The 13,379-nt window shown below is 29.1% G+C and overlaps 1 protein-coding gene across 1 annotated transcript in view; it reads right to left on the bottom strand.

Annotated features, from left to right (window-relative positions):
• The window catches only part of LOC107456807 (Kv channel-interacting protein 4-like), a 72,894-nt gene extending 61,696 nt beyond the window's left edge, over nucleotides 1-11,198 (bottom strand). Inside the window, exon 1 of the mRNA XM_043045254.3 lies at nucleotides 10,804-11,198. Within this exon, the coding sequence (XP_042901188.1) occupies nucleotides 10,804-10,923 (120 nt within the window). The 5' untranslated portion in view covers nucleotides 10,924-11,198. The remainder of the gene's footprint in view (nucleotides 1-10,803) is intronic.
• Between the last annotated feature and the right edge of the window lie 2,181 nt (nucleotides 11,199-13,379).

Below are 13,379 nucleotides of genomic sequence, written 5' to 3'. Positions count from 1 at the left end.
GATACTCTGCCTGATTATTATATTTTATTCGATGTAATATTTTAGCAAGTTAAGATAACAAAAATTTTTCTATGGGGGGGGGGGGGCACTATAGTTTTAAACATTTTTGCACTTAAATATTATTTCAATGAGTAAGACTAACAAATAAAAAAAATTTAGGATATGTCTATATGCTGAGACAGTATGGATCTGCTGCAGCTCTGAGAAATGATCGCCCACCTTAACTTAAGTTTGAGTCCCAGCGTTTATTGGTCGTACGAATGCTGCTCACGGCTTGCATCTCCAATTCTGGCACTTTATAGAGTTTTTTTCCTTATTAAAATAGCAAAATTTGTTTGTAAAAATAACAGTACTTGTCATCTTAGAGAACAGGCATCTGTATTTAAATAACAGTATTCTTCTGTGACATAAACGGTCTTATACTGGCATGCTTGCTGTCAATTTTTTTTTCCTTAAGTTTAACTGATTTTTTTACAGTGCAAGTAACCATATCATTTTCAAGAATGAGTTCATAATATATTGTGATAAAGTAATTTGGGCTTTAATTTTGTCCAAGTTACTTCTCGTTGCCATATCTATATTTGAAGGAAATCTTCGTCATTTTTAACCTCCAAACCTTACTTAGGACCTCAAATTCTACTTTTAAATATCACTTCTTTTTAGTATTAACATGTAGAAAATAATGCATGCCATCATTAATTAAAATTGCCATTATACAAAAATGTGAGGAAAAGTGTCTACATTTATAATGGAAATAATGATAATATGCCGTAAATGGATTAAAGTATTTATGCGTATGGTATAAAATGCATTGTGCTTTTCATATTTCATTGTGCTTTTCATATTTCATCCCACTTGTCTGAAGCTTTAGTTTTTTCCTCACTAAACATAAATAAATAAACAATTTTCGCTTTGTCCTTAACACCTTGAAATGTTATCATATACCTCGCCTAATGGCTGACCTACATTTTAGTACTCCTTTGCCACGGTAACCGTTGCTATGGATGACTAGTAAAAGCTCTTTTTAATTTACTTCCAACTTCCATATACGATTTAATCAAATAAACCACCATCTTCTTCTTCACTTGGCAACAGATGTGTTAAAAGCTTAATTTTACCATTAATAATAAAAAAGCTTTAAGGTGGTTTTTTCCGAGTTAATCAAATGATCTTGTTCACCGTATTGTTCGAATGTTTTGCTTCTGAATATGCGAATTCTGAAATTTAAAAATAAAAATAAACATTTGATATTTAAATACACGCTTTGCGCACGTTGGAGATGTTCAGTACATGTATTAATAAACATATACTGAATCTATACAGAATTACCTTACTGAAATTTAAACGTGTTTATCTTTAAACTTAATTGTAAAACCTTTAGGATAAAATTACGGAAAAAATATTGGTAATCAGGGTGCCATTATTTTTTTTACAGTAAAATCTATTTTTACAGTAAAATTTCACCGAAGAAAGAATTTGATTTAGCGTATTTTTACGCATAGAAAAAAGTTCTGGTAAAATTAGAGTACTGTATGGTAATGACATTTCTAGTAAAAAAAACTATAATTCTGGTAAATAAAACAGCAATATATGGTATTTAAATTATACATTTGGTAATTTTTCTGCTAATATAGGTAGTAACCAGTTAAAAAAAACAACGGCTCTCAGGATATCAATACTTTTTACCATAAAATCCATTTTTACATTGAAATTTTAAGGAACAAAGGATTTGATGAACAGTAATTTTTACACAGAGAAAAAAAATCTGGTGAAATTGGCATACTGTATGGTAATGACATTTCTCTACCAGAAATGTCATTACCATACAGTATGCTAATTTTACCAGAGGGAAAAAACAAAAACAAATCACTACAATTTTGGTCAAAAAAATATGGTAATTAAGCTATTCATTTGGTAATGTTTCATTCATATGGTTAAGGTTTACCAGAAATTCTGGTTCTCAAAATTATAGTTCTTATTACCGCACATTTAGTAAAAAGTACAAAACTGAACTGAATGTAACAAAATCAATTGTTTTTATGCTATGGTCTCAGATATCAAGAAAAAAATGATCAAATTTTATCACATATTAGAACACTATATTTAAGTGAAAATTTTAATCAAAATTATCGACAAAGCTCTGTGGTAAAAACGACCGAGCTTTTTGGTGCTGCACTCTAACTGCCAATATTTTTTACCCTAATTTGATCTGAAATTTTTTACAATGAAAAGGCTAGGAAAATTCTGTACAACGTTTAACCACGCGGGTAATTTTAAGCACAGAATCTCTCACATTTGTTGCAACCTCAATAAGGTATTAATTTTAACTGTAACTTTATTGTTTAATACAGTCGAAAACTTCTATCAAAGTAAGTGTTTAAACTTTTCTGCTTTTGTTCCATTGAATCATTTGAAATTTTAATTATTGGTAAATGTTTTTAAATTCTTGTGTGTAAACTATAAATACGAAAAATTAAATTTTTTTTTATCAAAGCATGAAAATAAAACAACTATTTTATTTACATAATTTTTAATGAGTTTATGAAAATCAGAATGTCTTTCAAAAAACTGAAAAAATGATGCACAGGAGTTTATCTATAACTAGTGGGCTGCGCCCCCTGCTCGCCAACCCCCGAAAATTGCTACGCAATCTTATATCAACTGGTCTTCTCAACCAAGCTCGCTTCGCTCTCTACTGACTTAGGTACATTGCAAATGCACAAAATTCTAAGAATTCAAAACAATCATTCGAATCCATATAACAACTTTTTTTTTTAAAAAAATTACATCTTTTTAGTAAATGCTAAGTCATTAAAATAAATTCGAATTCAAATAAATGAGATGTAATTGGTTAAACCTATTAAAAAATGTGCCATAGTATAAAGTCTTAAAATAAAATTTCTGAAACTGATATCTCTTTAAAAAGGTTAAAATTTTGGCTATAATTGTCTATTAAAAAATGGAATAAGTGAATTGCAATGGAAAAACCTGCATAAACAAAATATTATGTTTTTAAAAAATAATAACCGTGAACGATTCACAACTTTGTTAAAAACATAAGTATAAGTCTTAGAACTTTGACATACAAAAGAAAAACTTGCAGAAACTAAACATTAATTTGCAATAAATACTGAATACGAACAAAGACTGAGAAAGATTAAGGGCTTTGTTAATAACAAAAAAAATAATTACTATTAAAGATTAAGAACTTCCTTAAACACACAATTATAAATTTCTGGACTTGGAGCTATCACTATAAGGCTGTCAAAAAACAAATAAATTCGTGATATAAATCAAAAATCGTCAAATAAATTCGTAATATTCGCAATTCGTGAAAAAAAAGTGCTTTCGACAAAATACTAAAATAGAGATCTATCGACAAGGACTACTCACTTCTGCCTAGCTTAATAGTATGAGATTGCCTCAGCTGATAGGGTGAAATTCGGAAGAGATCACATTTGGTGAGAATGCTCTCTCTGGTTATTTCCGTTTCCGTTTTTAAAAGCGCATATGTTGAGCCACCTCAGCTAGATTTGGCATGTGACATTTTTAGCGGCAATCATTGGTCAATTTTCTAGCGTTGCCATTCGGGGAGTTGTAATGAGGCTTTTTTTGTCGCCGTGTAAGAGAAATATATATAGATACTTAATTTATTATCTCTTAATATTATTCTCTGATATTAGTCAAGATATTCAAATATATAACAGTTAAAGTACCGATTAACTGATGACTATCAAGTACTGGCTATTACTGGATTCAAAAAACTTATTCATTGCATTACCGGTTTACGGTTTACAGGGCCTTTTTACCATGTATATATAGAAAACAATGTAAAACTGATAAGTAAATTTACAGAATAATTTATTTTTCTACAATTCTATAAGGTATAATGTTAAAATTATCTTCTTGAGACTTTCTCTGAGCCCGAAACACCGTTAATTTTGCTGTGTTCTCTTAGTTTTTCTTAGCATACTCTTTTTCTTAGTATATTTCATCCTTTTCGAGTGTTCATTAAGCTTATCTGAAACTATCATTATATCCCTAAAGCTATCATTAACTTATCATTAAAACTATCGTATTGAAGAACTATTTTTAAAAATAATATGATAACCAGAAATAATTCTTTCTCTTATGCACTTTTGAAGTATAACAGAGTTAAAAATGGATAATGACTTAATTTATGATTCCCTCAAGTTCGTGAATGATGATTCGTTTTTCATCATAGGAAAGGTGGAAATCTTTTTAGGCCAAATACGTGCAACATAGAATGCGAACCATTCTTCAATTCCAATTGGCGAGGAAAATCAAACGAAAAAAAAAAAGAAATTGGCGAATTAAGGAAAATTTATGACGGGTAAGGAGATATTAAGCGATTAAAAAAACGAAGACATATCGTGTGATATTTCCAAGAATTCCCCTTTGTCGAAAAAATGTCAGGGTTGCGATAATAATAGAGCTATTTGAGGTCGCTTATTTTGGCATAAAAATTGAAACGAAAAGTGATTCTTTAATCACGCTGAACAAAAATTCAAGAATATTGATCCTATTCTAGAAGTTACAAAATGTAATGAAACTTGCCATAATACACTGTTCGAAATTTCTTTAAAAAATGGTTAAATAACTATTTATTTAGTTGTTATTTTTACGATATCAAAGCAGTCAAATAATTATATAGTATTCGAACTGTTAACTGTGAGAAAAACCGTTTATTAATTGCTTTCATCTAATACGGTTAGACAACTGGAATTTTATCCTACCATCTAGACCCACCTAATAAAGCCACTTACTTCCTATCAGCTGGGTGCATTTTATAGCCGAGAGGGCTAATCTGTCAATCTTATGATCAACAGACCAGGGGCGCGTGTCCCAGCTTTGACACCACAATATTTCATCAAATCTCTTCAACACGTTAAGAGTTTCCAGCGTCCTTCACTTTCCAATTGGGACCCTGTGCCGTTCGAATACGGTATTCTCATTCACGCATTGATAGTAGCACCATATAACTGCTAAACTATCACCCTTGCCCAGTTAATTTTTTTTGTCTTGAAACCATTCTAGCTGTAAATGGTTAAAAATTGCGTAGGTTTTGTGTTCATGGTTTTTCAGCCTTACTAATTGTAAACTGTTTCAAACCCGCAAAGGGAAGAAATGTTTGTTACCGTAAACTTTACGGTTTGGATGGACAGACTGCTACTGGTTATTTTAACACGTTTCAGAATAAAAATTCTAACCAGTTGTAGTTTTTGTAGCAAAATTCAATTAACAAGCTGGTTTTTAAAATATTTAAGGTTAAATTTTTTTAAACTTAATTAAAATGTTAAACATTTATAATGATATTGTCTTATTCTCCACATAATTCACAATATTTCTTTGCTATCAACGCGTATTTGAAGTTATGAAATACTACAAAATTGTAATAACTTATGGATAGAAAATGTAATCCTATTACATTTTCTACACGCTACTATAATATGCTTAAGCCAAAATTTTTAAATATTGTAGCATTATATTCTAACATATTTCTTACTGTATTAATTTAGAAAAATACTAACAGATTTTTTAAATTAAATTAACAAGCTGGTTTTAAAATATTTATGGTTAAATTGCTTTAAACATTTGTTGTATAAAATGATAAACATTTATAATGATATTGCCTTATTCTCTACATAATTCACAATATTACATTGTTACATGTTTAAATTTATTAAATACAACAAATTATAACGTATGGTTAGAAAATGGAACCGTAATTTAAGCTGACATTTTAAAATATTGTAACTTTTTATTCTAACATATTTTTTTAACCATTTAAAGAGACTTTACTTTCATCTATTTTCATATACATCTTTAATATTTGATTTTACTTGATATATAAAACCTAAATCTTTTCGCTTTAAAAATTCAATTATATATCTCTTTAAATTATTGAATAGCTTTTACAATTACTTTCTCATTTTTTCGCAACGTATTCACAATTATCTTCGAACCGTAGTTATCATCATAAATCTATTCATACTGATATTTAAATTGTAATTATATTTTATGCTTCATTCTTAGTTTTAAAATTATTTTTTAAGTTGCTTCAAATATACATAAATTATTATTTTTGAGATTTAAAATTTTCTAAATCTTCATGAGCAGGCTATAATTTTAGCCAAATAATAGACTATTATTTTAGCCATTTTGGAAGCCTATTATGCTGTGTTACAATTAATTTGAGCACTAGGAGGAAAAAAAATCAGGTAATATTACCGTACTTGTTTGGTAATGATATTTACAGCAGAGAAATAATAATTTTAGTAATAAAACAAAAATACATGGTATTTAAACTTTTTATTTGGAAATTTTTCCGTTTCTATGGTTGCGGTTTATCTGAATTTCTGACTTTTAAATACTATAGTTTTTATTACAACACATTTATCAAAAATACAAAACAAAATAGAAAATTTAACTGAAAGGGTTTTTATTCCTTATCTCTAAGATATTATAAAACCACTAAACTTTACCATATTTTCTACCAAATGACGTTGTAGTATTATATTTAAGTTTCAATTTCACCAAAAGTGATGATAAATCACCTCGGGGAAAACTACCGAGCTTATTGGTGTTCCTATAGAGCCAGAAACACGGTAAAATTTACCATATTCTGGTAGTTTTATCATACTTTTTTTCTCATTGTATGGGAGTGAGTTTTTCCTTATAATTAAGTTAAGTATGAGAGTGAGTTTTTTTTACATAGATGCGCTTACTTAGAAGGAGTTTTTCGTTTTCACTAATTTGCGTATTAGAGTGAGTTTTAACTTACGATTTAGATGAATTATTGCAATTTAGTTTTTCGTAACAGAAATAGTCTACCAACTACGCTTTACGGTAGTCAAAAATTCATTAGAGTAATATTAAAGAAGAAAAAAATTTGTTGATTAACGCTATGGGGGAAAAAAATCATAGCTTTTTATCAGTAAGTGTAGACAATTCTATTCCAAAAATATTTAAAAGGCATAAAATATTTGCTACCTCAAAGCTCTATTTACTAAACAAAGGAAATTATTCTACGTTCCTAATTCCGTAATTATTTTTTTATTCGTCCGGTCAGATAAGCTCAGTGACCAGCGCGGGTGGCATGTGGGGACTACGTTAACAATTTTGTATTTCTGCGAAGTTAACCGAAACCAAATGTTTATTTTGCTTATAGTTACGATTTTGAAACTTATTTTTTGAAGCTTATTTTCTGAAAATTAATTATTTTATCTCATAATCAACGGTAGTTATGAGAAAGAGAAATTATTAACTGTCCTATTAATTTTGTTAATAATTACTACTAGTATTAATGTAATTTTTTGCTGTTTTAATAAGTACCTAATCTACTAATATTAGTACTTAATACTCGTATATATACTGTGGTCATAACGCCCGGTGCCTGAGTGGTAACGCTTCGCGCTCTCGTGGCACAGGTCCTGGGTTCGATCCTCGGGCAAGAGAGGGTTGGTTCAATCTTTCATTTAAACTTTTTTGGTTCAACTTTTCAATCCTTTTAGTGAGTCGATAAAATTAGTACTACCCAACATTATTGAGGACTAAATATTGGTGGGTTCCGCTTTCGGCTGATCACCCAACGAAGTAAAATTGCTCTTGCATCCCAGAGCCCAAGGTCAAGAACACTGAAATCGGCACAGTAGGCCCTCTATGGGCTGTTGTGCAACAGAGTTTAGTTCAGTACTGTGTTCATTGGTTAATTACAGTCAAATGGGATAAATATCGGAAAAAGTTTCTGGATTGCTTTAAATTTGGACTATCGTGAGTTGGTCGCCGTGCAACACTGAATAAAATTAATTTTCACTTTGATGTGCTTAACTACTAGCAAACGTTTTGTTTAATCTAATAACGCAGCGTGATCATAGCTATTGTCATTTGTGGGAAGCCATCAGAAAAAGAACTTGTGTTTTTGAAGTCTCTCAACATAAAAGTTTTCAGAAAGTTTCTTATAGGTTTTATTTTATTGCAGAATTTTTCAATCAATTACTTTTTTTAAGGCATACAATTTTTTTAAACAGTTCTATGTTAAAAGGATATACTCACCACTTATTTGTGTGACGCACCGCACTGTAAACTTTTAAAGTGCATTAAATCATATTATGATAACATAAATATGAGTACTTAAAACTATCGAAGAGTTGAAAGCATCTTCATGAAAGCTGTGAGTTATAATACCACCGTTACTGGTTGCATTTTTTTAAAAAAATAGTATTTTTATAACTCTGGTTGAGAAAGTTGTATTTTCAAAATTTAAATTCTCAGGAACAATTTGATCGATTATGCTAAAATTGTGTATTTTACCATGTTAAATTACGTATTTAAAAATGATGTAAAAATTGTATATCTTACAATTCAAAATTTTTTAGGCTATTCTTTCATAAAATAATAAATATTTACTAAAGTTTATGTTTTGCACGGAATTACCTTTGGCTAAACGAATTGTATAATAACGTGCAAAACTTTCTTTAATTAGCTTAAATTTAATTCGATCAAGATATGGCGAAATAAACAAAAAGTTAAAATTAAGGGATCCAAACTTTGGACTGCTTTTTCGACTAAACTATTGAGATAATATTTTTCAGTTTGCGGTTCCGCCCTATATTTTGGGGGATCCAAATGCGTCGAACAAAGGTATTTTTGTTCTAAGAAAGAACATTTTTGTGTCTGATTTCGTAACTTAAAATATCGTCTGCAGTAAATAATTATCGAAGTTGAAGTCCCCCCGTCAAAATATTAAGACTGATTTTTAGAATGTGAAGATCTGATCATTAGATCAAAAGATATTCAGGGTGGCCCGTTTATTTTTTACACACTGTACAACAACGCTTATGATACCATACCTTTCACTTACCCGTGACTAAATAAAATAAATTGTAATTTTAATTTATAAATTTTCTAATTCAAAAACAGGTGTTGAAAAATATATGCTTGGATAACGATATTAAGCATAAAATTTTTATTTTATCTTAATCTAAACTTTCTTTCTGTTAAAATTTAGCAAGCTATTATATTGTAAAAAATTACTCTAAACTTAACATAAAAAATCGTATCCTTTATTTCTCATAAATACTTATTGATTAACGTTCATTTGTTTTGCAAAAGAATGAATCATTTTTACGGAAAACAGTTTTACGCAAAATTCTTATTACGAATTTCATTAATTTTGAAAAAAAAATATTTATACTTATAAAAATGCATAGTAGGATTTGATGTCATTTTATTTATTTATTTGTTAAATCTAAGTGACAAGGGAATATATTATTTTTAAATGAAACGCGTCTGTGTTACATTTTTTCGTTTGGGCAATTTTTTTCTTGGGTATTTATCATGATTATGTATGCAAATTAACTTTATTAAGAAAAATAAGACTTGTGTTTTAACCATGGCATACTTATAATATAAAAATCCTTATTAAGATTTGATTCTTTTTTTATTTATTTATTTATTTTTGGAGCCTGAGTGGTAGGTAAAAGCAGAGTATTTTTCTTAACTTGAACGTGCATTTATAACTACTTTTTCATTAGCGTAATTTTTTCTATGTTCATCATGATTAACATTATTAGGAAAAATAAGAAACTTATTAACATTATTAGAAAAAACAAATTAACATTATTAGGAAAAATAAGACATTTATTAACATTATTAGAAAAAATAAGAATTACAAATTAACATTATTAGGAAAAATAAGACATTTATTTCAATCATGGCATATTCAAAACATAAAATCCTTATTATGAATTGAGGCTATTTTATTAGTTTATTAAACTAAAGTGGCAGTCAACAATAGAATAACTGAAACGTGAACGTAAAACTACTTTTTCATTAATGTAATTTTTTCTTGTGTGTCTATCATGATTATTAAATTGATAATTAATGCTATTAAATTAATTTAAATTAATATTATTAAATCAACATTATTAAGAAAAATAAGACATTTATTTTAATCATGCCATATTTATAATGTAAAATCATTATTGAAATTATCTTTATTATTTCTTGTGTTTTTATCATGAATAAGTATACAAATTAACATTATTACGAAAAACAAGACATTTATTTCAATTATGGCATATTTATAATGTAAAAAACCATATTAAGGTTTTATGCCATGTTATTTATGAAACTCAAGTGGTAGTTAACTAAAGAATTTATAATTTAAATTAAAACGCGATTGTATTGCTACTTTTTCATCAGATTAATTTTTTCTTGTGTGTTTATCTTAATTAGAGGTCCAAATTAACATTATTAAGAAAAACAAGACATTCATTTCAATCATGACATATTTATAATATAAAATCCTTATTAAGAATTGATGCCATTTCATTTATTTATTATACCTAAGTGATAGCAACAATAGAATATATCCCCTTAAAGGTAAACGTAAAATTACTTTTAGCGTAATTTTTTGTTATGCGTCTATCATGATTATGTATACAAATTAACATTGTTAGGAAAAATAAGACAATTATTTTAATCATGCCATATTTATTATGTAAAATCCTTATTAAGATTACCCTTATTATTTCTTGTGTTTTTATTATGATTAGGTATACAACTTAATATTATAAGGAAAAATAAGATATTCATTTCAATCATGGCACATAATTATTATTCAATATTATTATAAAATCTTTATTAAAAATTGATGCAATTTTATTTTTTTCAATAAACCTAAGTGGTAGTTAATAATAGAATAAATCCCCAAAATTCAAACGTGAACGCTAAGTTACTTTTTCGTTAGTGTTTTTATTTCTTGTGTGCACAACTTACCTGCTTAAAGCTACGATACATAAGTTGAATTTCTTTTTTAGAAAACTTTGTTTTCCGACACAGCTCTTCCAGATTGTTGGTGGGAGCATGGTATCTTGAATGGTGGCTACCCAAATCCATGGACGGGCACCGGTCGGGACCTTCTCCGGCCCCGGCGAAAGAAAGGCCAGTTCTCCGCCACTATTTTTTTACTTAAAACTACCGAATCAGAAATCAAATAACAACTACAAAAACATCAATCGCGAAAAAACAGATGGCGTAAACTGGCAAAAAAATGCATTACGCGGAGGGAAAAGCTATGTTGGCTTCCCTGCCGAGCTCTGCGTGGAGGAAGAAAATTTCAAAGCGTCACGACAAGTTCAAGACGTATAATGTTGTGTGAGTTATCGGCCGATGTTTATTTCGACGAAGAACAGCTGGAGCGCCAAGTAGAATCCGATTTCCTCGCCAAGGGATTCTATTACGCAATAGGCTACGAAAGAATAGTTTGACATGGATATTAATAATGACATTTATTGTGAGAGTTTTGAGTCCCTAATGGATATTAATGTTATTGTTTACTTCTAGGGAAGCTTTAGTTACTAAAATAAAGAGACACTGCTGACAAATTAGTATTGGTATTAGATTCGTTTTGATGTTATTGTTGTTAACCATTATAATTAAATGATTTCGGTTGAATAAGTACGTCGAATTGAATTAAGGTTTTATTAATGGTGTCTGAATAATTGACTCTTTTTTTCTTATGGTTTTCTCTTTTTTCTTATGACTCTTTTTTCTTTAGATTCGTAAAAACTAAACCCATTGTTGGAATATTGAACTAATAAGTAGATTTCTTGCGAAACTATTATTTTGGTCATACAGTCGATGCAGTGAGTAAGGTCTATTGGGCCAATTTCTGCCTTATGACATATCACTTTTCCATTTCACTTTAAATAGTTTAATATTACAAATACAAAATTTATGTTTCTATAGGGAGTTAAAAATTATTAGCCCTTCGCTGTCATGACATTTTTAGAGAAGAAATAGATTATGTTTAATTGAGTAATCTAAACTCAGTGGCACGACAGCCCATGGAGGGCCAAGGCCTACTGTGCCCATCTTAGTTTTCTTGACCTTGGATTCAAGATCCAGCAAATTCATTGAGTAATATAATACGATATCGGGCAAACTGGAAGACTTTTTTTATATTCTTAGTATCAATGCAGAAAAGGGGAAAACAAACATAATTTTCTTTTTTTTTTTGTCAGTCTTAACCTTTTTGTAAAATAAATTGCGTAGGCGACCACCAGTCAAGTTGTCTTCTTCCTTACGAAAGGAAAGTTTTTCTGGTATTTTTAACCACTTTAAATGGATACTTCGCTTTTCAACCAGCATATTTTGGCAGCTTTGTCAATATTCAGTGTTATAAATGATATCAAACGCTTTTGCACTCTACCGTATTGATCCTTTCTTAATTGCATCGATCTCTCGCTGTTTTATCGATTCTTATTGGCAGTTGAAACGTGACATTCGTTTTTGTTAGCAATCGTTCTTTCCATTCTACTTCGAGTAAGCCTAGTTCGTCAAATATGCGATTTCGTAATTGATTACAGTATCGTGAGGTAATCTCGCAACTAATGAGCTCTTGTAAATCAATGAAATATGTAATAAATACCGAAAAAAACAAAAGAAATAAGCTATTGGTTTCCCGCTATTAACAAATAAAAGCCGACAATAAAACATACCTAACAGTTGTAATGTTAACATGCCATCTTGTTTATAAGCAACCAGTTGTCACTGAAGCTATAGGTCAGGTGGCTGTGTATCAGCTGTCTTCTTCTCGAAACGAGAGTATCCCATTCCTTCGGCAGTTAGTTATGAATAGTCACTATAATGAACTTTCACTCTAGTTGGTAAGCATTGAGATACTTAACCAGCATAACAATTCAGGAATTCAAACAAGGCAAATTTAAAAACAAGGATATTTTCAAATTTCTCTAATTTAAATAAAGAAGTAAGTAAAAATAGCTTATTTTGGATTAGAACTAGGTTCTATCTCAACATTTTCAATACTCGATATAAAGCAATATTTCACAATGTTTATCCTCCATCTTTTATTATTTATGTTCAGTGCTCAAAATAAGAAACAGACCACCCTAAATAACTTTTGATCTAATAATTGGATCTTCACGTTTTAGAACTTACTCTTAAACATTTGGAAGGGTGACTTCAATTATACTAATAAATTAGTGCAGACGATGTTTTAAGTTATGAAATTAGACACAAAAATGAACTTTCTCTTAATAAAAATACTTTTTTTTAACGGGTTCGAATTTTTAACCTTTAAAATATAGGAAGTTAGCCGCAATACGGGAAATATAGTCCTAATAGTTTAGTCAGGATATCAGTCCAAAGTTTGGACCAATTAATGTTAATTTTACTATTTGAGTATTTCACCATATCTCGGGAACTTTTTAAGCTAATTTAAATACTTTTGCACACAATTATAAAATTCATTTACCCTACTTTTAAAAATTTATTTATTAGTTTAACTTCTTTAAAAAAACATTAGAATTAAATTTATTGTTATAAATTGT

The sequence above is a fragment of the Parasteatoda tepidariorum genome, chromosome 7 (assembly GCF_982258835.1).
Source record: "Parasteatoda tepidariorum strain Cologne lab strain chromosome 7, Ptep-v5.0, whole genome shotgun sequence".
Taxonomy (NCBI): domain Eukaryota; kingdom Metazoa; phylum Arthropoda; class Arachnida; order Araneae; family Theridiidae; genus Parasteatoda; species Parasteatoda tepidariorum.
Note: the sequence above shows the minus strand (reverse complement) of the source record. Positions and strands in the feature narration are given on the sequence as shown.